Consider the following 26985-nt stretch of genomic DNA (forward strand, 5'->3'; position numbering starts at 1 on the left):
TACCCCTGGATGTTGAGTTCCCAGCCTTGGTCACCCTGGAGCCATGTCTCCGTGATGCCAATCACATCGTATCCATTATCTGCTATCTGCGCAGTTAATTTGTCCACCTTTTTCCGAATACTCCTCGCATTGAGGCACAGAGCCTTCAGGCTTGTCTTTTTAAGACACTTTGACCCTTTAGAATTTTGCTACAAAGTGGCGCTTTTTGTTTTTTGCCTTGGGTTTCTCTGCCCTCCACTTTTACTCCGCTCCTTTCTGTCTTTTGCTTCTGTCTCCATTTTGTTTCCTTCTGTCTCCCTGCATTGGTTCCCATTCCCCTGCTATACCCCACACCCCTCACTGTAACACTGATATACCCCACACCCCTCACTGTAACACTGATATACCCCACACCCCTCACTGTAACACTGATATACCCCACGCCCCTCACTGTAACACTGATATACCCCACACCCCTCACTGTAACACTGATATACCCCACACCCCTCACTGTAACACTGATATAACCCGCACCCCTCATTGTAACACTGATATACCCCACACCCCTCATTGTAACACAGATATATCACACACCCCTCACTGTAACACTGATATACCCCACACCCCTCACTGTAACACTGATATACCCCACACTGTAACACTGATATACCCCACACCCCTCACTGTAACACTGATATACCCCTCACTGTAACACTGATATACCCCACACTGTAACACTGATATACCCCACACCCCTCACTGTAACACACTGATACACCTCACACCCCTCACTTTAACACTGATATACCCCACAGCTCTCCCCGTTGCAGACTGATATACTCCACACCCCTCACTGTAACACTGATATACCCCACACCCCTCACTGTAACACTGATATACCCCACACTCCTCACTGTAACACTGATATACCCCACACTGTAACACTGATATACCTCACACCCCTCACTGTAACACTGATATACCCCTCAATGTAACACTGATATACCCCACAACCGTCACTGTAACACACTGATACACCTCACACCCCTCACTTTAACACTGATATACCCCACACCTCTCCCCGTTGCAGACTGATATACTCCACACCCCTCACTGTAACACTGATATACCCCACACCCCTCACTGTAACACACTGAAATACCCCACACCCCTCATTTTAACACTGATATACCCCACACCCCTCACTGTACTACTGATATACTCCACACCCCTCACTGTAACACTGATATACTCCACACCCCTCACTGTAACACTGATATACCACACACCCCGCACTGTAACACTGATATATCCCACACACCTCACCGTAACACACTGATATACCCCACACCCCTCACTGTAACACTGATTTACCCCACACCCCTCACTGTAACACTGATGTATCCCATACCCCTCACTGTAACACTGATATACCCCACAACCCTCACTGTAACACTGATATACCCCACACCCCTCACTGCAACACTGATATACCCCACACCCCTCACTATAACACAGATATACCCCACACCCCTCACTGTAACACTGATATACCCCACACCCCTCATTGTAACACTGATATACCCCACACCCCTCATTGTAACACTGATATACCTCACACCCCTCACTGTAACACTGATATACCCCACATCCCTCAGTGTAACACTAATATACCCCACACCCCTCATTGTAACACGGATATACCCCACACCCCTCACTGTAACACTGATATACCCCACATCCCTCACTGTAACACTGATATACCCCACACCCCTCACTGTAACACTGATATACCCCACACCCCTCACTGTAACACTGATATACCCCACACCCCTCACTGTAACACGAGAGGCTAGTGTCCTTGCCGTGTGTGTACCTGGTGGCGGCGGGGAGAGCCCAGAATGAGGATGTGGTGTTGCAGCTGTTGCTGTGACTGAACTGTGCGAAGTTAGTTCAGATGTGGGTGGAGCTCCACATGCCCTGTGCTTTGTGGGACAGGTGCACGCTAGCTGGCGGGGCTTGGTGCAGTATTCAAGGCACTTTGGGAAGTGTCTGTCTCTCACTAATTGCATGTCTTGTGTCCTTGCTTTGTGTTTGCAGAGGACTATGTGTGCACCGGGATCCTGGAGCTGGACTTTAACGAACTGTGCGCCCGAATGGAGATCCTGGCTGTCCCGATCGTGATGCTGAGACCCCAAGCATTCACACCCAGCCTTCCGTGTGAGCAATCGTCCGCCATTCGTTTCTCGTGCACCTTGCTGTAAATTCAGAATTCCTGTTCAATTTCCATTTAACTGGGAGGTTAGGACCAGGCGCTCTGGAGCCAGGCAGACACCTGGGGTTATTCAAATGTGATATAGGCTTTCAGGGTACTGGGCATAAAAGGAAACGGTGAATAACGTGTCATTCATGTTGAGTCTTGGGGTAGTTGCGTTGATTGATGTTGGGGCTTGCCGGTTGATGGGTGCGCATTTGTGGTGGTGCGCGTTTGGGACGGGGGCTGCGTTTGCGGGAGGGGGGCGGGGGAGGGGTTTTTGGGGGTGTGCGCGTTTGGGGGTGTGCGCGTTTGGGGGTGTGCGCGTTTGGGGGTGTGCGCGTTTGGGGGTGTGCGCGTTTGGGGTGCCTGTGTTTGGTGGGTGGTCTGAGGTGTGTGGGTGCGGGGCTGGGGAGGGTCAGGTGTTGTCTGCTATGCTGACTGCTGGCCTTCTCTTGCTGTTCCACTCACTATGTACTTCGCCTTCCAGCAGATGGCATGGAATCTGTCGTTGCTTCAGAGAAAAGCTTTAATTCATCCATAGCCCCGACGAAGGAGCCGATCTCTTTCTTCAGACCCAGCATACAGACGGAGCAGGAGAATGACGAATCAAAGCTAGTGAAAGCTATTTACATCAGAGGTAGGGAGGCTGAGGTTGTACAGAGCTGATCGCCGAATGATCAGTCTCTGAGCGAAAGCTTCAACAGCAGCATTCAATGTACATAAAGCACCTTAAAATAGAAAACATAAGGGAATGGGCACTGTGCCACCTGGAGGGTGGAGTGGGGAGAATGAGGATCAAAACTTTGTGAAAGGGATGGGCTTCCACAAGGTTTTTAGTGGAGGAGAGAGGAGACCGGGTTTAAAATGGGATTTCCAGCCTGGCATGGTTGAATGCCCTCCCTGTAAAGGTGGGCCGAAGAAAGACATGGGATGCCCATAAGGCCAGAATTTAAAAAAAAAAAATCAATCACGAGATGTGTGCATCGCTGGCAAGGCCGGCGTTTATTGGCCGTCCATAATTGCCCCTCGAGAAGGTGGTGGTGAAGTCCATGGTGAAGGTGCTCCCACAGTGCTGTTAGGTGTTATGTATGTAACCCTTGGCAACCTGTATCACACCACCATCAGAGGGTGTACCTGTTGGAGTTCCAAGGGATCCCAGCATCCCTTGGGAGCACTGTATATAAGCAGGCCTCCCACGCGGTACCTGCACTCTGGAGTCTAATTAAAGGAGCTAAGGTCACACTGACTCATTGTGCACAGTACTCAGTTTCATTCTTTATTATGAGCATAACAATTGGCGACGAGGTAACGAACAACCGCGTGAAAATGCAAAGCATTGTTGGTATCCTGGAGAAATTCTCAGAAGGGGACGATTGGGAGGCCTTTGTGGAGAGACTCGACCAATACTTCGTGGCCAACGAGCTGGAAGGGGACGAGAACGCTGCCAAACGAAGGGCGATCCTCCTTACCGTCTGTGGGGCAACAACCGATGGCCTCATGAAGAATCTTCTCGCTCCGGTAAAACCAACAACCAAATCCGATGAAGAATTGTGTACGCTGTCCGGGAGCACCTAAATCTGAAGAAAAGCGTTTTGATGGCGAGGTATCGGTTCTGCACGTGTCAACGGTCGGAGGGCCAGGAAGTGGTGAGCTAAGACGCCTTGCAGGAGATTGCGAATTTGATGGATTAATTGAACAAATGCCAAGAGACTTTTTTGTGCTTGGGATTGGCCATGAGGTAATCCTTCGCAAACTATTGACTGTTGAAACACCGAATCTGAGCAAAGCTGTAGTGTATGGAGAAAGAGTCCGACCGAACCCTGTGAGCTCAAAGTAAAGTGTGACCGTAGTCTTTTATTGCAGGTCTCCAGAGTGCCTCTCCAACCTGTGAGGCCTCCTTAAATACCTGCGCTCCTAAGGGATTATGGGATCCCTTGGGACTCCGGGGAATGAGCCCTCTGGTGGCTGTACAGAGTAAATACAAATCCACATATATAACAACACTCCCCCCAAAGTCAATACTGTAACTATTTACAATGTGAGTCGATCTGGGGCCCTTCTTGCCCTGGTTGATCATCTCGGTGTGAAAGCTGGTGTTGTTGAATCATTTGTTGGGGCCTCGCTGGGCTGCTGTGCAACTGGCCTTGCTGGGCTGCCTGGTGTGTTGGGCCCTGCTGGGCTGCTGTGGATGATGGGTTCTGCTTCGTGGCCAACCGTGGTGCCGGTTGCCACTGGTGTGTATGTTGGGGGGTCACAAAAGGTAGGGTCCAAGGTGGGTTGCTCAGGATAGTCCGTGAATCTGAGTTTGATTTGGTCCAAGTGTTTCCGGTGAATGAGTCCATTTGAAAGTTTGACCCGAAACACCCTGCTCCCCTCTTTGGCCACGACAGTGCCGGGAAGCCACTTGGGACCTTGTCCATAATTTAAAACAAATACAGGATCATTGATTTCAATCTCGTGTGACACATTTGCACTATCATGGTATGCACTTTGTTGAAGCCGCCTGCTCTCTACCTGTTCATGTAGATCAGGGTGAACTAACGTGAGCCTTGTCTTAAGTGCTCTTTTCATGAGCAGTTCAGCAGGTGGGATCCCAGTGAGTGAGTGGGGTCTCGTGCGGTAGCTAAGCAGGACTCGGGATAGGCGAGTCTGCAGTGAGCCTTCAGTTACCCTCTTCAAGCCTTGCTTGATGGTTTGCACTGCTCTCTCTGCCTGACCATTGGTCGCTGGTTTAAACGGGGCAGATGTGACATGTTTGATCCCGTTACGGGTCGTGAATTCTTTGAACTCAGCACTGGTAAAACATGGCCCGTTGTCACTCACCAGGACATCGGGTAAACCGTGTGTGGCAAACATGGCCCGCAGGCTTTCAGTAGTGGCAGCGGACATGCTAGCCGACATTATCTCACATTCAATCCACTTGGAGTACGTGTCTACAACCACAAGGAACATTTTACCCAAGAACGGGCCTGCATAGTCGACGTGTACCCTAGACCACGGTTTGGAGGGCCAAGACCATAAACTTAGCGGCGCCTCCCTGAGTACATTGCTTAACTGCGAGCCTGTATTACATCTGTGAACGCAGGACTCTAAGTCCGCATCAATACTGGGCCACCACACGTGGGATCTGGCTATCGCTTTCATCATTACGATGCCTGGGTAGGTACTGTGGAGGTTATTGATGAAGGTGTCTCTGCCCTTCTTGGGGACCACTACTCGACTGCCCCACAGAAGGCAGTCTGCCTGTATAGACATTTCATCTTTGCACCGCTGGAACAGCTTTATCTCTTCCTGCATTTCCACTGGGACACTGGACCAGCTCCCGTGAAGCACACAGGTTTTGACTGGAGAAAATAAGGGATCTTGGCTTGTCCAGGTTTTGATCTGCGGGGCAGTGACGGGTGATTGCTCACTCTCAAATGCTTCCATAACCATGGCTAGATCTGCGGGCTGCGCCATTTCCACCCCCGTGGTGGTCAGTGGCAGCCTACTGAGAGCATCGGCGCAGTTTTCTGTGCCTGGCCTGTGGCGGATGGAGTAGTTGTATGTGGACAACGTGGGCGCCCATCTCTGGATGCGGGCCGATGAGTTGGTATTTATCCCTTTACTCTCGGAAAACAGGGATATAAGTGGCTTATGGTCAGTTTCCAATTCGAATTTTAGCCTAAACAATTTTTGATGCATTTTCTTTACCCCATAGACACACGCTAACGCTTCTTTTTCAATCATGCTGTCGGCTCTCTCGGCCTTCGACAGACTCCTGGAGGCATAAGCAACCGGTTGCAGTTTCCCGAAATCATTAGCTTGTTGCACACCCGATGCCATATGACGACGCATCACATGCTAGTACCAAACGCTTACATGGATCATACAACACAAGCAATTTGTTTGAGCATAACAATTTTCTCGCTTTTACAAAGGCATTTTCTTGGCTTTTGCCCCAAACCCATTCGCCCCCTTTTCGTAGTAAGACATGTAGTGGTTCTAGCCGGGTGCTGAGACCCAGTAAGAAGTTACCAAAGTAGTTCAGGAGTCCCAGAAACAACCGCAGCTCCATCACGTTCTGTGGCCTCGGTGCGTTCTCGATTGCCTCCGTCTTCGTGTTGGTGGGCCTGATGCCGTCCGCTGCAATCCTCCTTCCCAAGAACTCCACTTCAGGCGCCAGAAAAACGCACTTCGAGCGTTCTAACCTGAGCCCCACGTGGTTGAGTCGACTAAGAACCTCCTCCAGGTTCTGCAGGTGCTCCACTGTGTTCCAACCTGTGACCAAGATGTCGTCCTGGAAGACCACGGTGTGCGGGACTGACTACCGTAAGCTTTCCATGTTTCTCTGGAATATCGCCGCCACTGATCGGATTCCAAACGGGCATCTGTTATAAATGAAAAGACCTTTGTGCGTGTTGATGCAGGTGAGGGCTTTCGATGATTCCTCCAGTTCCTGCGTCATGTAGGCTGGAGTCAGATCCAGCTTCGTGAGCGTCTTTCCTCCCGCCAGCGTTGCAAAGAGGTCGTCGGCCTCTGGTAGTGGGTATTGGTCCTGCAGGGAGAAACGATTGATAGTTACTTTGTAATCGCCACAGATTCTGACGGTGCCGTCTCCCTTGAGAACTGGGACAATAGGACTGGCCCAATCGCTGAACTCGATTGGTGAAATGATCTCTCTCTTTGCAGCCGGTCTAGCTCGATCTCTACCCTTTCTCTCATCATGTACGGTACTGCTCTTGCCTTGTGATGGATGGGTCGTGCCCCCGGAATTAGGTGGATCTGCATTTTTGCTCCTTGGAATTTCCCGATGCCTGGTTCGAACAGCGCAGGAAATTTGTTTAAGACCTGGGCACACGGAGTGTCGTCAGCGGGCGATAGCGCTCGGATGTCGTCCCAGTTCCTGCGTATCTTTCCCAGCCAGCTCCTGCCTCAGCAGCCTGGGACCATCGCCGGTACCACCCAGAGTGGTAGCTTGTGCACCGCTCCATCGTAGGAGACCTTTACGGTAGCACTGCCGATTACAGGAATCAGTTCTTTCATGTAACTTCTTAGTCTCGTGCGAACTGGAGTTAAGACTGAGGCCTTGTTGCACCACAACCTTTTGAAACTCTTTTTGCCCATGATGGACTGGCTCGCGCCCATGTCCAGCTCCATTGACACCGGGAGTCCATTTAGTTCAACATTCAGCATTATCGGGGGACAATTTGTGGTGAATGTGTGCACCCCATGTACCTCTGCCTCCTCTATCTGAGGCTCTGGTTCGTAGTGATCCTCCGTAGATCTGTCCTCCTCTGCAACATGGTGGTTTGCAGGTTTACCAGGCTAAGCAGCTCGCCTGCACACTTGGAGGTGTCCCATTGTTCCACAGCCCTTGCAAACGTACTCTTTGAATCGGCAGGAATGGAAACGATGATCACCCCCACAGCACCAACAAGGTGTTAATGGCCTTGCATTCATCACCCTTGATGGTGGACTCTGAGACATCTGCGGACATGCAGCTGCAGGTATGTGTGACCTGCCCTGTACGTTATGATTCAAAAACAACATCACTTTGTTCACAGTACTTGTAGCAGCACTTGTGTGCTGAGAGATTTGCTTAGTATTGTCACTGGTGGCAATGAACGCCTGGGCTATCGCTATGGCCTTACTCAAGGTTGGGGTCTCTACAGTCAAAAGTTTGCGAAGTATGAAAAAGTCTCTGAGCATGTGCTCCAAATGTCCTCCAAATTTGTAATGTCCTGCAAGGTGTCTTAACTTGGCGACATAACTCGGCACTTCCTGGCCTTCAGACCTTTTGTAGGTGTAGAACCGGTACCTCGCCATCAGAACGCTTTCCTTCGGGTTCAAATGCTCTCGGACCAGTGTGCACAAATCGTCGTACGATTTCTCCGTGGGTTTCGCTGGAGTGAGCAGATTCTTCATGAGGCCATACGTTGGTGCCCCACAGACGGTGAGGAGGATCGCCCTTCGTTTGGCAGCGCTCTCTTCCCCATCTAGATCGTTGGCCACCAAGTATTGGTCGAGTCGCTCCACAAAAGTTTCCCAATCATCTCCCTCCGAAAATTTCTCCAGGATGCCCACTGTTCTCTGCATCTTTGGGTTCGCTATCTGTATCTCATCGCCAGTTATTGTGTATGGCGAAAGAGTCAGACTGAACACTGTGAGCTCAAAGTAAAGTGTGACCTTAATCTTTTATTGCAGGTCTCCAGAGTGCCTCTCCAACCTGTGAGGCCTCCTTAAATACCTATGCTCCCAAGGGATTATGGGATCTCTTGGGACTCCAGGGGATGAGCCCTCTGATGGCTGTACAGAGTAAATACAAGTCCACATATATAACAAAAGCCATAATGATAGCCCAGGCATTTATGTCCACCAGCGATAAAACCAAACAAATTTCGTAGCATAAAGAGGTTTCGACCAGTGTTGTGCACAAAGTAACGTCGTTTTTGAGCAGGAATATACATAGCAGAATGTACACGCCGGCCGCTGCACGACCTCAGATGACCCAGAGTCTGCCATCAATCGTTAATGTCAGGCAGTTAACACTTTGTTGGCGTTGTGGAGGTGATCATCGGGCCCATCAATGCCGCTTCAAGCACTATGCGTGCAGCAGCTGCAGACCAATGGGACACCTCCAGCGAGTGTGCAGGCGAGCTGCAAACCCTGCGAACCACCACGTTGCAGAGGAAGATCGATCCATGGTGGATCAGGCTGAACCAGAGACTCGAACCGAGGAGGCAGAAGTGTACGGGGTACACACCTTCACCACATAATGTCCACCGATTATGTTAAAAGTTGAACTGAACGGAATTCCAGTTTCCATGGAACTGGACACGGGTGCGAGTCAGTCCATAATGAGCAAAAAGGCCTTCGACAGGCTCTGGTGCAACAAGGCACACAGGCCCAAGCTCAGACCCATTCACACCAAGCTAAGAACTTACACCAAAGAGCTGATCCCTGTAATTGGCAGCGCAGAAGTCAAAGTCTCCTATGATGGAACAGTGCACGAACTCCCACTATGGAATTGTATCAGGGGATGGACCCACACTTCGGCAGAAGCTGGCTGGGAAAAATCCGCTGGAACAGGGACGATATCCGAGCGCTTTCGTGCGTCGACGACGAGTCATGTGCCCAGGTTCTGAGCAGATTTTGATCGTTGTTCAAGCCAGGCATTGGAAGTTTCTCGGGGGCAAAAGTGCAGATCAACTTGGTTCCTGGTACACGACCCATCCACCACAAGGCACGGGCAGTATGATGTGAGAGAAAGTGGACAGGCTGCAGCGAGAAAGCATCATCGGAGCATCATGGCGCCGGTGGAATTCAACGACTGGGCCAGTACGATTGTTCCGGTACTCAAAGGTGATGGCACGGTCATAATTTGTGGGGACTATAAAGTAACGCTTAACTGTTTTTCGCTGCAGGGCCAGTACCCGCTACCCAAGGCAGACGACCTATTTGCGATCTTGGCTGGAAGAAAGACGTTCACCAAGTTGGACCTGACCTCGGCCTACATGACACAGGAGCTGGAGGAGTCTTCAAAAGGCCTCACCTGCATCAACACGGACAAAGATCTGTTCATCTACAACGGGTGCCCATTTGGGATTCGTTCGGCCGCAGCAATTTTCCAAAGGAACATGGAGAGCCTGCTAAAGTCGGTTCCACGCACATTGGTTTTCCAAGACGACGTACTGGTCACAGGTCGGGACACCATCCAACACTTGAAGAATCTGGAAGAGGTTCTTAGTCGGCTAGATCGCGTGGGACTCAGGTTGAAACGTCGAAGTGTGTTTCCCTGGCACCAGGGGTCGAGTTCTTAGGGAGAAGAATCGCGGCAGACGGCATCAGACCCACCGACACCAAGCCGGAGGCCATCAAGAACGCGCCGAGACCACAGAACGTGACGGAGCTGCGGTCGTTCCTGGGACTCCTCAACTATTTCGGTAATTTCCTACCCGGGTTAAGCACCCTGCTCGAACCCCTACAAGTGCTACTGTGCTAGGGAGACGACTGGGTATGGGGGAATTCACAAGAGGCTGCCTTTGAGAAAGCCAGAAAACTGTTATGTTCAAACAAACTGCTTGTTCTGTTTCACCCATGTAAACGATTAGCTTGCGATGCGTCGTCATACGGGGTCGGGTGTGTGTTACAACAGGTTAACGAATTGGGGATTTTGCAACCGGTTGCCTGTGCGTCCAGGAGTCTGTCCAAGGCCAAAAGGGCCTACAGCATGGTTGAAAAATAAGCTCTGGCATGCCTTTCCAGGGTGAAAAAAACGCATCAGTATTTGTTTGGTCTCAAGTTTGAGCTTGAAACTGACCACAAGCCGCTCATATCGCTATTCTCAGAGAGCAAAGGGATTAACACCAATGCCTCTGCCCGCATCCAAAGATGGGCGCTCACACTGCCGACATGTAATCCGCCACAGACCGGGCACAGAGAACTGCGCTGATGCTCTCAGTCGGCTACCATTGCTCACCACCGGGGTGGAAATGGCACAGCCTGCAAACTTGCTCATGGTGATGGATGCATTCGAAAACGAAAAGTCACCCGTTACGGCCCGCCAGATTAGGACCAGTACCGGCCAGGATCCTTTACTGTCCGTGGTAAAAAAAACTGTGCCCTCCATGGAAGCTGGTTCAGCGTCTCAGCGGAGATGCAGGAAGAGATCAAGCGGTTCCACAGGCGCAAAGACGAAATGTCCTTAAAGGGGGACTGTGTTTTGTGGGGCAATCCACGTGGTCTTGCCCAAGAAAGGCAGAGAAACATTTATACGCGATCTATACAGCACCCACCCAGGCCACAGCCAGATCCCATGTGTGGTGGCCCGGCATCGACTCAGATTTAGAGTCATGCGTGCGCCAGTGCAACACTTGCACTCAACTGACCAATGCACCCAGAGAGGCACCGCTAAGTTTGTGGTCGTGGTCCTCCAAACCGTGGTCTAGAATCCACGTTGATTATGTGGGCCCATTCCTAGGCAAAATGTTCTTGGTTGTTGTGGATGCTTATTCAAAATGGATTGAATGTGTAATAATGTCTGTAAGCACGTCCACCGCCACCATCGAAAGCCTACGAGCCATGTTTGCCACGCACGGCCTGCCTGATGTTCTAGTTAGCGACAATGGGCCGTGATTCACCAGTGCTGAATTTAAGGAATTCATGACCCGTAATGGGATCAAGCACGTCACATCTGCCCCGATCAAGCCCGCATCCAACGGCCAGGCAGAACGGGCAGTTGAAACCATCAAGCAAAGCTTGAAACGCGTGTCGGAAGGCTCCCTGCAGACCTGACTGTCCCGAGTCCTGCTCAGCTACCGCACCAGACCCCACTCGCTCACCGGGGTTCCCCCAGCTGAGCTGCTCATGAAAAGGGCACTCAAAACATAGCTATCTCTTGTCCACGCTGACTTCCATGATCACGTCGAGGGCAGGCGGCATCAACAAAACATGTACCATGATCGTGCAAACTTGTCACGCGATATTGAGGTCAATGACCCTGTATTTGTGCTCAATTATGGACATGGTCCCAAATGCTTGTTGGCACGGTCATAGCCAAAGAAGGGAGTAGGGTGTTTCAGGTCAAATTGGCCAATGGACTAATCTGCAGAAAGCAATTTGGACCAAACCAAATTGCGGTTCACTAACAGCTACGAACAACCCGAAGAGGACACCACCAACTTCGACCCTCCAACACACGCACACACAAGTGGCAACCGATATCATGGTTGACCACGAAGCCGAACTCACCATCCCCAGCAGCCTGGCAAGGCCAGCAGCCCAGTGAAGAACCAACTAACTCACCCACACCCGCATTTGTACCGAGACGATCCACAAAGGAGCGAAAAGCCCCAGATTGTCTCGCCCTGTAAATAAGTGTACTGTTGACTTTATGAGGGAGTGATGTATCACACCACCACCAGAGGGCCCACCTGTTGGAGTTCCAAGGGATCCCAGCATCCCTTGGGAACACTGTATATAAGCAGGCCTCCCAAGTGGTACCTGCACTCTGGAGTCTAATTAAAGGAGCTAAGGTCACACTTGCTCATTGCATACAGTACTCAGTTTCATCCTTTATTATGAGCGTAATATTAGGGAGAGAGTTCCAGGATTTTGACCCAGCGACCATGAAGGAACGGTGATATATTTCCAAGTCAGGATGGTGTGTGACTCGGAGGGGAACGTGGAGGTGGTGGTGTTCCCATGCACCTGCTGCCCTTGTCCTTCTAGGTGGTAGAGGTTGTGGGTTGGCGAGGTGCTGCCGAAGAAGCCTTGGCGAGTTGCTGCAGTGCATGTGGTAGACGGTGCACACTGCAGCCACGGTGCACCGGTGATGGAGGTCGCAGGTTGGGGTGGTTCTGCCGAAGAGGCCTTGGCGACCTGGAGGGAATAGAAGGATTGAAGGGCGAGGGAGGCGATGTTCGTCAGGAGGAGGTTGCAGTGAACAGGGTGCGCAGGTTTGATGGGTGGGACAGGATGTGTGTGGCAGTGATTTGGAATAATTGGAGTTTATGGAAAGTGCAGGACAGGAGGCGGGGCACGCAGGATATTAGAGAGAGGGAGACCAGAGGTAACACGAGCATGTGTCGGAGTGCTGCAGCGGTGGGACGTAGTGCCCGTGGGTAAAGGATGTAGCATTAGAAAGGAGAAACAAGGATTGGGAGAGACCGATAGCTCGACAGTAAGAAATAGTATGGTCTTAGGTGGGGTCAGACTATGAGAGAATACAAGTAGGTCTAATCGGTTTACAGCGCATGTGTGTAAATAAGGTCGGTGAGCTGCAGTCGCAAACATCCACATGGTAATATGATGTCGTGGTAATACTGGAGAGCAGGATTGGGTATTAAATATTCCTGGATATTGGGTGTTCAGGAAAGATAGGGAAGGACCAATCGGTTACGGAGAATGTTCCAGTGCTGGAGAGAGATAATGTCCTGGAGGTGTCAAGGACGGAATCTATTTGGTTGGAGTTAAGAAACAATGGAGGTACCATTACACGACTAGATGTATTCGACAGGCCACCAACTAGTCAGAAGGATATAGAGAAGCAAATTTGCAGGGAAGTTACACAGAGGTGCAAGAGTAGTGATAATGGGGGACTTCAACTATCCTAATATAGACTGGGATCGTAGTGTAAAGGGCAGAGAGGGGAAGAATGTCTGAAGTGTGTTCAGGAGAACTTTTTTGATCAGTTTGTTTCCGGCCCGACGAGGGAGGAGGCATTGCTGGGTCTGGTTCTGGGGAATGAGATGGGTCAAGGGGAGCAAGTGTCAGCAGGGGAGCATTTAGGTAACAGTGATCATAGTATCATAAGATTTAGATTAGCTATGGATAAGGACAGGGAGCAAGCTAGAGTAAAAATTGGAGGAAGGCCAATTTCATTGGGTTGAGAACCGATCTGGCCCGGGTAAACTGGAATCAAAGATTGTCGGGCAAAACTGTAATTGAACAATGGGCTGCCTTTAAGGAGGAGATAGTTTGGGTACAGTCGAGGTACATTCCCACGAGGGAGGAAGGGAGGGCAATCAAAGGCAGAGCTCCCTGGATGGTGAAAGAGATAGAGAGTAAGACAAAACAGAAGAAGGGGGCATATGACAGATGTCAGGTCGAGAATTCATCTGAGAGTCAGGCTAAATATAGAAAGTTCAGAGGGGAAGTGAAAAAGGAAATAAGAGGGGCGAAGAGAGGGTATGAGAATAGATTGGCAGCTAACATAAAAGGGCATCCAAAACTGTTCCATAGACATATAAATAGTAAGCGGGTAGTGAGAGGAGAGGTGGGGCCAATTGGGGACTCAAATGGAGACCTATGCATGGAGGCAGAGGGCAGGGCTGAGATATTTAACAAATACATTGCATCTGTCTTCACCAAGGAAGAAGATGCTGCCATACACATAGTAAAGGAGGAGGTAATGGAGATAGTGGATGGGATAAGAATTGATAAAGAGGTAGTACTGGAAAGGCTGGCTGTACTTAAAGTAGATAAGTCACCAGAACTGGGTGGGATGCATCCTAAGATGCTTAAGGGGGGAAATTGCAGAGGTATTGGCCATAATCTTCCAATCTTCCTTAGATACGGGGATGATGCCAGAGGACTGGAGAATTGCAAATGTTACACCCTTTTTTGAACAAGAATGTAACGATAAACCCAGCAACAACAGGCCAGTCAGTGGTGAGCAGTGGGATTAGTTTGGGATTTATACAGGGCTATGGGGAGAGAGTGGGGCACTGGGATTAGTTTGGGATTGATACAGGGCTATGGGGAGAGAGCGAGGCAGTGGGATTAGTTTGGGATTGGTGCAGGGGTATGGAGAGAGAGCAGGGCAGTAGGATTAGTTTGGGGATTGATACAGGGCTATGGGGAGAGAGCGGGGCAATGGGATTAGTTTGGGGATTGGTACAGGGTTATGGGGAGAGAGCGGGGCAGTGGGATTAGTTTGGGGATTGATACAGGGCTATGGGGAGAGAGCGGGGCAGTGGGATTAGTTTGGGGATTGATACAGGGCTATGGGGAGAGAGCGGGGCAGTGGGATTAGTTTGGGGATTGATACAGGGCTATGGGGAGAGAGCGGGGCAGTGGGATTAGTTTGGGATTGGTACAGGGCTATGGGGAGAGAGCGGGGCAGTGGGATTAGTTTGGGGATTGATACAGGGCTATGGGGAGAGAGCGGGGCAGTGGGATTAGTTTGGGATTGGTACAGGGCTATGGGGAGAGAGCGGGGCAGTGGGATTAGTTTGGGGATTGATACAGGGCTATGGGGAGAGAGCGGGGCAGTGGGATTAGTTTGGGATTGGTACAGGGCTATGGGGAGAGAGCGGGGCAGTGGGATTAGTTTGGGATTGGTACAGGGCTATGGGGAGAGAGCGGGGTAAGGGTATGAGTTAATTACGTCCCTCCCGCAGTGAGTTTCGAGGCTAGTAATGCATCTTCGAACATAGAGCCCAGATTAAGGACAGTTCTACTCCCTCTCTTCCAGGCTGGATGATTGATCAAAGATTCATTTTCATCTTCCAGAAGTGTCTGCCTGCCCTCAGCAACCTCCAAATCATCAAGTATGTAACCGCATCAGTACTCGCAATCCACTGCTGTCTGTATTTGTGTGTGCAGCCCGAGTCTGCCTTCAGTTCCCGTGTTTGACTGTTGAGCGTGCTAGTAACTGATAGCATTGCCTGTCTCTGCCCACCGGTCCCGTGTCGCCCCCCAGTCCCCGTGTCCCCCCCCCAGTCCCCGTGTCCCCCCCCCAGTCCCCGTGTCCCCCCCCAGTCCCCGTGTCCCCCCCCAGTCCCCGTGTCCCCCCCCAGTCCCCGTGTCCCCCCCCCAGTCCCCGTGTCCCCCCCCCAGTCCCCGTGTCCCCCCCCCAGTCCCCGTGTCCCCCCCCCAGTCCCCGTGTCCCCCCCCAGTCCCCGTGTCCCCCCCCAGTCCCCGTGTCCCCCCCCCAGTCCCTGTGTCCCCCCCCAGTCCCCGTGTCCCCCCCCCAGTCCCCGTGTCCCCCCCCCAGTCCCCGTGTCCCCCCCCCAGTCCCCGTGTCCCCCCCCCAGTCCCCGTGTCCCCCCCCCAGTCCCCGTGTCCCCCCCCCAGTCCCCGTGTCCCCCCCCCAGTCCCCGTGTCCCCCCCCCAGTCCCCGTGTCCCCCCCCAGTCCCCGTGTCCCCCCCCAGTCCCCGTGTCCCCCCCCCAGTCCCCGTGTCCCCCCCCCAGTCCCCGTGTCCCCCCCCCAGTCCCCGTGTCCCCCCCCAGTCCCCGTGTCCCCCCCCAGTCCCCGTGTCCCCCCCCCAGTCCCCGTGTCCCCCCCCCAGTCCCCGTGTCCCCCCCCCAGTCCCCGTGTCCCCCCCCCAGTCCCCGTGTCCCCCCCCCCAGTCCCCGTGTCCCCCCCCCAGTCCCCGTGTCCCCCCCCCAGTCCCCGTGTCCCCCCCCCAGTCCCCGTGTCCCCCCCCCAGTCCCCGTGTCCCCCCCCCAGTCCCCGTGTCCCCCCCCAGTCCCCGTGTCCCCCCCCAGTCCCCGTGTCCCCCCCCAGTCCCCGTGTCCCCCCCCAGTCCCCGTGTCCCCCCCCAGTCCCCGTGTCCCCCCCCAGTCCCCGTGTCCCCCCCCAGTCCCCGTGTCCCCCCCCAGTCCCCGTGTCCCCCCCCAGTCCCCGTGTCCCCCCCCAGTCCCCGTGTCCCCCCCCAGTCCCCGTGTCCCCCCCCAGTCCCCGTGTCCCCCCCCAGTCCCCGTGTCCCCCCCCAGTCCCCGTGTCCCCCCCCAGTCCCCGTGTCCCCCCCCAGTCCCCGTGTCCCCCCCCAGTCCCCGTGTCCCCCCCCAGTCCCCGTGTCCCCCCCCAGTCCCCGTGTCCCCCCCCCAGTCCCCGTGTCCCCCCCCAGTCCCCGTGTCCCCCCCCAGTCCCCGTGTCCCCCCCCAGTCCCCGTGTCCCCCCCCAGTCCCCGTGTCCCCCCCCAGTCCCCGTGTCCCCCCCCAGTCCCCGTGTCCCCCCCCAGTCCCCGTGTCCCCCCCCAGTCCCCGTGTCCCCCCCCAGTCCCCGTGTCCCCCCCCAGTCCCCGTGTCCCCCCCCAGTCCCCGTGTCCCCCCCCAGTCCCCGTGTCCCCCCCCAGTCCCCGTGTCCCCCCCCAGTCCCCGTGTCCCCCCCCAGTCCCCGTGTCCCCCCCCAGTCCCCGTGTCCCCCCCCAGTCCCCGTGTCCCCCCCCAGTCCCCGTGTCCCCCCCCAGTCCCCGTGTCCCCCCCCAGTCCCCGTGTCCCCCCCCAGTCCCGTGTCCCCCCCCAGTCCCGTGTCCCCCCCCAGTCCCGTGTCCCCCCCCAGTCCCGTGTCCCCCCCCAGTCCCGTGTCCCCCCCCAGTCCCGTGTCCCCCCCCAGTCCCCGTGTCCCCCCCCAGTCCCCGTGTCCCCCCCCAGTCCCCGTGTCCCCCCCCAGTCCCCGTGCCCCCCCCAGTCCCCGTGTTCCCCCCCCAGTCCCCGTGTCCCCCCCCCCCAGTCCCCGTGTCCCCCCCCCAGTCCCCGTGTCCCCCCCCAGTCCCCGTGTCCCCCCCCAGTCCCCGTGTCCCCCCCCCAGTCCCCGTGTCCCCCCCCCAGTCCCCGTGTCCCCCCCCAGTCCCCGTGTCCCCCCCCAGTCCCCGTGTCCCCCCCCAGTCCCCGTGTCCCCCCCAGTCCCCGTGTCCCCCCCCCAGTCCCCGTGTCCCCCCCCCCAGTCCCCGTGTCCCCCCCCAGTTCCCGTGTCCCCCCCGTGTCCCCCCCGTGTCCTCCCCAGTCCCCATGTTCCCGTGTTCCTGATGTCCCTGTGTCGGTTATCTGCCATTGCAAGGCAAACTCGGGAAAGAGGTTAGACCAGATGAGACAGAAACGGGGGAGTGGAAAAAGAGCACGGATGAGACAGGGGTCTAGGAGGGAGCGATTGGAGTTACGGAAGTGAGATTGAGTTAAAGAAAAGGACTAGAGCAGACATATGAAGGAGAGAGGAAGAGTGAAGAAGGTGTGAATGGTATTGGCCAAAGCTCCAAGAAATGGCATTAGGCAGGGCGAGGAAATGGTGTTTAATTGTGATTGACTCAGGTGATTATGTGAGGAGCTTCACATTCTGCTTATTTTCCATGGGCCATTTCTTTTACTCATTCACTGGTGTGGGCGTCGCTGGCAAGGCAGCATTTTTTGCCCATCCCTGATTGCACCGTGAGAAGGTGGTGGTAGAAACATAGAAACATAGAAAATAGGTGCAGGAGCAGGCCATTCGGCCCTTTGAGCCAGCACCACCATTCAATGAGTTCATGGCTGAACATGAAACTTCAGTACCCCATTCCTGCTTTCTCACCATACCCCTTGATCCCCCGAGTAGTAAGGGCTTCATCGAACTCCTTTTTGAATATATTTAGTGAATTGGCCTCAACAACTTTCTGTGGTGGAGAATTCCACAGGTTCACCACTCTCTGGGTGAAGAAATTCCTCCTCATCTCGGTCCTAAATGGCTTACCCCTTATCCTTAGACTGTGACCCCTGGTTCTGGACTTCCCCAACATTGGGAACATTCTTCCTGCATCTAACCTGTCTAACCCCGTCAGAATCTTAAACGTTTCTATGAGGTCCCCTCTCATTCTTCTGAACTCCAGTGAATACAAGCCCAGTTGATCCAGTCTTTCTTGATAGGTCAGTCCCGCCATCCCGGGCATCAGTCTGGTGAACCTTCGCTGCACTCCCTCAATAGCAAGAATGTCCTTCCTCAGGTTAGGAGACCAAAACTGTACACAATACTCCAGGTGTGGCCTCACCAATGCCCTGTACAACTGTAGCAACACGTCCCTGCCCCTGTACTCAAATTCCCTCGCTATGAAGGCCAACATGCCATTTGCTTTCTTAACCGCCTGCTTACCTGCATGCCAACCTTCAATGACTGATGTCCCATGACACCCAGGTCTCGTTGCACCTCCCCTTTTCCTAATCTGTCACCATTCAGATAATAGTCTGTCTCTCTGTTTTTACAACCAAAGTGGATAACCTCACATTTATCCACATTATACTTCATCTGCCATGCATTTGTCCACTCACCTAACCTGTCCAAGTCACTCTGCAGCCTCATAGCATCCTGCTCGCAGCTCACACTGCCACCCAACTTAGTGTCATCCGCAAATTTGGAGATACTAATTTAATCCCCTCGTCTAAATCATTAATGTACAATGTAAACAGCTGGGGCCCCAGCACAGAACCTTGCGGTACCCCACTAGTCACTGCCTGCCATTCTGAAAAGTACCCATTTACTCCGACTCTTTGCTTCCCGTCTGACAACCAGTTCTCAATCCACGTCAGCACACTACCCCCAATCCGATGTGCTTTAACTTTGCACATTAATCTCTTGTGTGGGACCTTGTCGAAAGCCTTCTGAAAGTCCAAATATACCACATCAACTGGTTCTCCCTTGTCCACTCACCTGGAAACATCCTCAAAAAATTCCAGAAGATTTGTCAAGCATGATTTCCCTTTCACAAATCCATGCTGACTTGGACCTATCATGTCACCATTTTCCAAATGCACTGCTATGACACCCTTAATAATTGATTCCATCATTTTACCCACTACTGATGTCAGGCTGACTGGTCCATAATTCCCTGTTTTCTCTCTCCCTCCTTTTTTAAAAAGTGGGGTTACATTGGCTCCCCTCCACTCGATAGGAACTGATCCAGAGTCTATGGAATTTTGGAAAATGACTGTCAATGCATCCGCTATTTCCAAGGCCACCTCCTTAAGTACTCTGGGATGCAGTCCATCAGGCCCTGGGGATTTATCGGCCTTCAATCCCATCAATTTCCCCAACACAATTTCCCGACTAAAAAAGATTTCCCTCAGTTCCTCCTCCTTACTAGACCCTCTGACCCCTTTTATATCCGGAAGGTTGTTTGTGTCCTCCTTAGTGAATACTGAACCAAAGTACTTGTTCAGTTGGTCTGCCATTTCTTTGTTCCCCGTTATGACTTCCCCTGATTCTGACTGCAGGGGACCTACGTTTGTCTTTACTGACCTTTTTCTCTTTACATACCTATAGAAACTTTTGCAATCCGCCTTAATGTTCCCTGCAAGCTTTTTCTCGTACTCCATTTTCCCTGCCCTAATCAAACCCTTTGTCCTCCTCTGCTGAGTTCTAAATTTCTCCCAGTCCCCGGGTTCGCTGCTATTTCTGGCCAATTTGTATGCCACTTCCTTGGCTTTAATACTATCCCTGATTTCCCTTGATAGCCACGGTTGAGCCACCTTCCCTTTTTTATTTTTACGCCAGACAGGAATGTACAATTGTTGTAGTTCATCCATGCGGTCTCTAAATGTCTGCCATTGCCCATCCACAGTCAACCCCTTAAGTATCATTCGCCAATCTATCCTAGCCAATTCACGCCTCATACCTTCAAAGTTACCCTTCTTTAAGTTCTGGACCATGGTCTCTGAATTAACTGTTTCATTCTCCATCCTAATGCAGAATTCCACCATATTATGGTCACTCTTCCCCAAGGGGCCTTGCACAACGAGATTGCTAATTAATCCTCTCTCATTACACAACACCCAGTCTAAGATGGCCTCCCCCCTAGTTGGTTCCTCGACATATTGGTCTAGAAAACCATCCCTTATGCACTCCAGGAAATCCTCCTCCACCGTATTGCTTCCAGTTTGGTTAGCCCAATCAATGTGCATATTAAAGTCACCCATTCTAACTGCTGCACCTTTATTGCATGCACCCCTAATTTCCTATTTGATGCCCTCCCCAACATCACTACTACTGTTTGGAGGTCTGTACACAACTCCCACTAGCGTTTTCTGCCCTTTGGTGTTCTGCAGCTCTACCCATATAGATTCCACATCATCCAAGCTAATGTCTTTCCTAACTATTGCATTAATCTCCTCTTTAACCAGCAATGCTACTCCACCTCCTTTTCCTTTTATTCTATCCTTCCTGAATGTTGAATACCCCTGGATGTTGAGTTCCCAGCCCTGATCATCCTGGAGCCACGTCTCCGTAATCCCAATCACATTATATTTGTTAACATCTATTTGCACAGTTAATTCATCCACCTTATTGCGGATACTCCTTGCATTAAGACACAAAGCCTTCAGGCTTGTTTTTTTAACACCCTTTGTCCTTTTAGAATTTTGCTGTACAGTGGCCCTTTTTGTTCTTTGCCTTGGGTTTCTCTGCCCTCCACTTTTCCTCATCTCCTTTCTGTCTTTTGCTTTTGCCTCCTTTTTGTCTCCCTCTGTCTCCCTGCATTGGTTCCCATCCTCCTGCCATATTAGTTTAACTCCTCCCCAACAGCACTAGCAAACACTCCCCCTAGGACATTGGTTCCGGTCCTACCCAGGTGCAGACCGTCCGGTTTGTACTGGTCCCACCTCCCCCAGAACCGGTTCCAATGCCCCAGGAATTTGAATCCCTCCCTGCTGCACCACTGCTCAAGCCACGTATTCATCTGCGCTATCCTGCGATTCCTACTCTGACTAGCACGTGGCACTGGTAGCAATCCCGAGATTACTACCAATGTGCACCACGACAACTGGCTGTTCTCCCTCCCATTTCAGAATGTCCTGCACCCGCTCCGAGACATCCTTGACCCTTGCACCAGGGAGGCAACATACCATCCTAGAGTCTCGGTTGCGGCCGCAGAAACGCCTATCTATTCCCCTCACCATTGAATCCCCTATCACTATCGCACTCCCACTCTTTTTCCTGCCCTCCTGTGCAGCAGAGCCAGCCACGGTGCCATGAACTTGGTTGCTGCTGCCCTCCCCTGATGAGTCATCCCCCCCAACAGTACTCAAAGTGGTGAGCCGCCTTCTTGAACCGCTGTAGTCCGTGTGGTGAAGGTGCTCCCACAGTGCTGTTAGGGAGGGAGTTCCAGGATTGTGACCCAGCGACGGTGAAGGAACGGCCGATATATTTCCCAGTCGGGTGGTGTGTGACTGGGAGGGGAACGTGGAGGTGGTGGTGTTCCCATGCGCCTGCTGCCCTTGTCCTTCTAGGTGGTAGAGGTCGCGGGTTTGGGAGGTGCTGCCGAAGAAGCCTTGGCGAGTTGCTGCAGTGCATCTTGTAGACGGTGCACACTGCAGCCAGGGGGCGCCGGTGGTGGAGGGAGTGAGTGTTGAAGGTGGTGGGTGGCGTGTCGATCAAGCGGCTGCTTTGTCCTGGATGGTGTCGAGCTTCTCGAGTGTTGTTGGAGCTGTAACTCATCCAGGCAAGTGGGGAGTGTTCCAGCACACTCCTGACTTGTGTCTTGTAGATGGTGGAGAGGCTTTGGGGAGTCAGGAGGTGAGACACTCACCGCAGAATACCCAGCCTCTGACCTGCTCTTGTTGCCACAGTATTTATGTGGCTGGTCCAGTTAGGTTTCTGGTGACCCCCAGGATGTTGATGGGGGATTCGGTGATGGGAATGCCGTTGAATGTCAAGGGGCGATGGTTAGACTCTCGCTTGTTGGAGACAGCCATTGCCTGGCACTTGTGTGGTGCGAATGTTACTTGCCACTTATCAGCCCAAGCCTGAATGTTGTCCAGGTCTTGCTGGATGTGGGCACGGACTGCTCCATTATCTGAGGGGTTGTGAATGGAACTGAACACTGTGCAGTCATCAGCGAACATCCCCACTTCTGACTGACCTTATGATGGAGGGAAGGTCATTGATGAAGCAGCTGAAGATGGTTGGGCCGAGGACACTGGCCTGAGGAACTCCTGCAGCGATGTCCTGGGGCTGAGATGATTGGCCTCCAACCACCACAACCCTCTGCCTTTGTGCTGGGTAGGACTCGACCAGTGGAGAGATTTCCCCCTGATCCCCATTGACTTCAGTTTTACTGGGGCTCCTTGATGCCACACTCGGTCAAATGCTGCCTTGCTGTCGAGGGCAGTCACTCTCACCTCACCTCACCTCGGGAATTCAGCTCTTTTGTCCATGTTTGGACCAAGGCTGTGATGAGACCTGGAGCCCAGTGGTCTGGGCCTCGGTGAGCAGGTTATTGGTGAGTAAGTGTCGCTTGATAGCACTGTCGATGGATCTTTGCGGATGATTGAGAGTAGACTGATGGGGCGGTAATTAGCTTTGTCCTGCCTTTTGTGGACAGGGCATACCTGGGCAATTTGACACTTTGTCGGGTAGATGCCAGTGTTGTTGCTGTACTGGAACAGCTTGGCTAGAGGTGCGGCTAGTTCTGGAGCACAAGTCTTCAGCACCACAGCCGGGCTGTTGTCGGGGCCCAGAGCCTTTGCTGTATCCAGTGCACTCAGCCCTTTCTTGATATCACGTGGAGTGAATCGAATTGGCCAAAGACTGGCTTCTGTGATGGTGGGGACCTCAGGAGGAGGCCGATATGGACCATCCACTCGGCACTTCTGGCTGTAGGTGGTTAGAAACGCTTCAGCCTTGTCTTTTACATTTAAGTGCTGGGCTCCGCCATCATTGAGGCTGGGGATATTCATGGAGCCTCCCCCTCCCGTTAGTTGTTTAATGGTCCACCACCATTCACGACTGGATGTGGCAGGACTACAGAGCTTTCGTTGATTGTGGGATCGCTTTGCTTTGTCTATAGCGTGCATTTGGTCCTCTGTTGGAGCTTCACCAGGTTGGAAGCTCATTTTTTGCATCTGCGACAGATAGATTGGCGAGGATGAAGTCAATAGAAACATAGAAAATAGGTGCAGAAGTAGGCTATTCGGCCCTTCGAGCCTGCACCACCATTCAATATGATCATGGCTGATCATTCACCTCAGTCCCCCATTCCTGCTTTCTCTCCATACCCCTTTGATCCCTTTCGCCCTAAGGGCCACATCTAACTCCCTTTTGAATATATCTAACGAACTGGCCTCAACAACTTTCTGGGGCAGAGAATTCCACAGGTTCACCACTCTCTGAGTGAAGAAGTTTCTCCTCCTCTCGGATCTCTCACCACTTGCCGCAGGCCCAGTCTGGCAGCTTTGTGCCTCAGGACTGGGCCAGCTCGGTCAGTCGTGGCGCGAATGAGCCACTCTTGGTGATGGACATTGAAGTTCCCCCACCCAGAGTACATTCTGTGACCTTTCAAGTGACCTTCAACCTGGATGGTGGCAATCAGCAGGAGGTTTCCCTGCCCGTGTTTGATGTGACGCCGTGAGACTTCAAGGGATCCAGAGTCAGTGTTGAGGACACCCTCCCCACTGTGTACCACTGTGCTGCCGATGGTACAGGATGTACCCAAAGATGGTGATGGAGGAGGCTAGCACATTGGCTCACGGGGACGATTCTGTCAGTATGGCTATGTCAGGCTGCTGCTTGACAAGTCTGTGGGACAGCTCTCCCAATTTTGTCACAAGTCCCCAGGTGTTAGTGGGAGGCCTTTGCAGGGTCGGCCAGGCTGGATGTGCCTTTGTGGTGTCCGAATCTGGTGCCAAGGTTGATGCCGGGGGTCCTTGCGGTTTTGTCAGTGCTGAGGGCGGGGGGCCATACTGTAGAGTCCTGTGAGCACACCAGGGCTGTTTCTATAGCGCTCTCCAGTACTGAAACACGTGGCAGTAAAATCTCATACCTGGATAGCCCAAAGTCAGTGTGGGAGCTGCCAAGAGCAAGTGTGTGAGAGCGAGTGTGACTGTGTAAGCATAAATCTGTTTTGTATAGCTCGCTCTCTCTCTCTGTCCCCCCATTTTCTCTCTCTTTCCCCTGCGAATTCTGCTTCCTCCTCGCGCTCTCCTCTCCTCCCTCAATCCCATTTCTCTTCTATCTCTCCGTCTCTTCTTCTTCTGCATTCTCTTCTCTCTCCTCCTCTCTCAGCTCCCTCCCTCCCCCCTCCCTCTGCACACTACTCTCTCCTCTCCTCTCCATCCCTCTCCCGCTCTCCTCTTTCTCCCTCTGTGCATCCTGCTCTCCCCTCTTTCTCTCTTCTCCCTCTCTCTCTCTCCTCTCCTCCCTCTGTGTCTCCCTCCCTCCTCCCTCTCCCTCCGCGCTCACTTTCTTTGCCTCTCTCCCTCCCTATCTCCTCCCTACCTCCCTCCCACTCGCTCCCTCCCTTCTCCCCCTCTCCCACCCTCCTTCCCCTCTCCCTCCATCTTCTCTCCCTCCCTTCTTCCTCTCGCTCCTCTCTCTGTCTCCCTCCCTCCTCCCCCCCCTCTCTCCCTCCTCCTTCTCTCCCTCCTCCCTCTGCGCACTTTGCTCTCCTCTCCCTTCCCGAAGAGAGAGAATGTTCTGATTCCAAAGGGATAGAATTGTGAACAGACCACAAATGAAAGGTCACGAGCCCGAGCCCCCGACTGTTGCCGTGCTGACCTCTGGTCCTGTCTCTCAGCCTCTGGAACGTGGGTCTGACAGAAACCACCTTCACCGCACTCATCGCCATCATGCGGCAGTGCTACAGCCTCAGGTAAGAGACTTTTGACTGATAGACAACGTTAGATACAGAGAGGACAGGGAGCACTCGCAGTGCTGGTGTAGCAGGTCACAGTGCCGGACTGCTCCCTCCCGTCCACCTCGGGCCACAAACCTGTTGTCCGGCACGGTTACCTGGAACTGAATACCAGCCCCTGAGACACATCTCCCACCTCTCCTCTCTCCTCGTCCCCACTGTGGCCCCCCCCCTCTCCCCCAGGGTGCAACAGTGAGCCCCGGCTGCTGGGCAAACGCTCCCCGCAGTACCGTGGGGCTGACCGCTCCCAAGTGCTGATTATTGAAGCCGACGCAGGAGGATCGACCTGGTTCCATTCACCCCGTCGCCCAACACATCACCCAGCCAGCCCCGAGAGGCTCCGCTTCCCGCCCAGCAGCCCCCATGAGGCCGGCAAAACCGGTCTGTCGCCAACACGGCCTGCTCGTTGGGGCGCGTTCCTCATGCCGTCCTTCTGCACAGTGATGCCAATCCATTGTCGAATCCATCTGTGTCTACGACGGGTTCAATGCCTGCACCAACTCCCTGCCCGCACCACTTCACTTCCACAATCAAGGTTTGCTCACTGTTTTGTATAATTGTTTTCTCAGCTACAGTTTCCCGTCGCGCTGCTCTCTGGGGGTTCAGAGTGCATGGGGGGGTGGGGTCACGTTGGGGGAGTGGGATCACAGGGGGGGGAGGGGACTGGTGGGGTTGAGTCACGGGGGGGTGAGGTCACGGGGGGTGGAGTCACAAAGGGAGGGGACGCTGCAGGGAGGAGTCATAGTGAGACGGGTCATGGTGCGGGGGGAGGAGTCACGGGGAGGGGTCACGGTGTGGGGGGAGGAGTCATGGGGAGGGGTGACGGTGCGGGGGGGAGGGGTCACAGTGCGGGGGGAGGAGTCACGGGGAGGGGTCGCGGGGCGAGGGGTCGCGGTGCGAGGCGAGGGGTCATAGTGCGGGGGATGGTCGCAGTGCGAGAGGTCACAGTGCGAGGGGTCGCAGTGCGGGGCGAGGGGTCGCAGTGCGGGAGAGGGGTCATAGTGCGGGGGATGGGTCGCAGTGCGAGAGGTCACGGTGCGGGGGATGGGTCGCAGTGCGAGAGGTCACGGTGCGGGGGAGGGGTCGCAGTGCGGGAGAGAGGTCGCAGTGCGAGGGGTCACGGTGCGAGGGATCACAGTGCGGGGCGAATTACTGAACCTTCTAACCTTTGTTGTGTATTCAGGACTGTGGTGCTGGATGGGAATCCGATCCCCCATCAGCCCTATCACCTGCTCCTGGGTGAAGACATCACGTGAGTAGAGTGGCTACCTGGGAGATGGACAGTCAATCATTATAAGGGCTGATAAATGGCCGCGTGCTACTCACCTCTCCAAATCCCTGCTGGACTCGATAAAGAAAGAAGCCTGTATTCATACCTCCCTGTTCACCACCTCAGTGTGTCCAGTGAAGCAGTGTGGTCACTGTTGTAATGTAGGGTATGCGGCAACCATTTGTGCACAGCAAGCTCCAACAAACTTCTCTTTTGTCGGTGTTGGTTGAAGCACAAATATTGGGCCAGGACACCAGGGACAATGCTACTGCTAGTCTATAAATAGTGGCTGTTGGATCTTTAGCACCCACCTGAACAGGCAGGCGGGGCTTCGGTTTAATGTATAATCCAAAAGAGAGTGCCTCTGACTGTGCGGAGCTCCCTCGGTGCCGCCCCTCAGACAGTGCAGCGCTCCCTCAGTACTGCCCCTCCGACATCGCGGCGCTCCCTCAGTACTGCCCCTCCGACATCGCGGCGCTCCCTCAGTACTGCCCCTCCGACATCGCGGCACTCCCTCAGTACTGCCCCTCCGACAGCGCGGCGCTCCCTCAGTACTGCCCCTCAGACAGTGCAGCGCTCCCTCAGTACTGCCCCTCCGACATCGCGGCGCTCTCTCAGTACT

The 26985-nt window shown here is 53.5% G+C and overlaps 1 protein-coding gene across 1 annotated transcript in view; it reads left to right on the top strand.

The window, feature by feature from the left end:
• lrrc71 (leucine rich repeat containing 71) overlaps positions 1–26985 on the top strand; it is a 138345-nt gene that overhangs the window by 72797 nt on the left and 38563 nt on the right. The window contains exons 4-8 of the mRNA XM_070868495.1: positions 2080–2199; positions 2724–2873; positions 15195–15270; positions 24977–25051; positions 26277–26345. Coding sequence (XP_070724596.1) covers positions 2080–2199; positions 2724–2873; positions 15195–15270; positions 24977–25051; positions 26277–26345 — 490 coding nt within the window. The remainder of the gene's footprint in view (positions 1–2079; positions 2200–2723; positions 2874–15194; positions 15271–24976; positions 25052–26276; positions 26346–26985) is intronic.

The sequence above is a fragment of the Pristiophorus japonicus genome, chromosome 30, assembly GCF_044704955.1.
Source record: "Pristiophorus japonicus isolate sPriJap1 chromosome 30, sPriJap1.hap1, whole genome shotgun sequence".
NCBI lineage: Eukaryota > Metazoa > Chordata > Chondrichthyes > Pristiophoridae > Pristiophorus > Pristiophorus japonicus.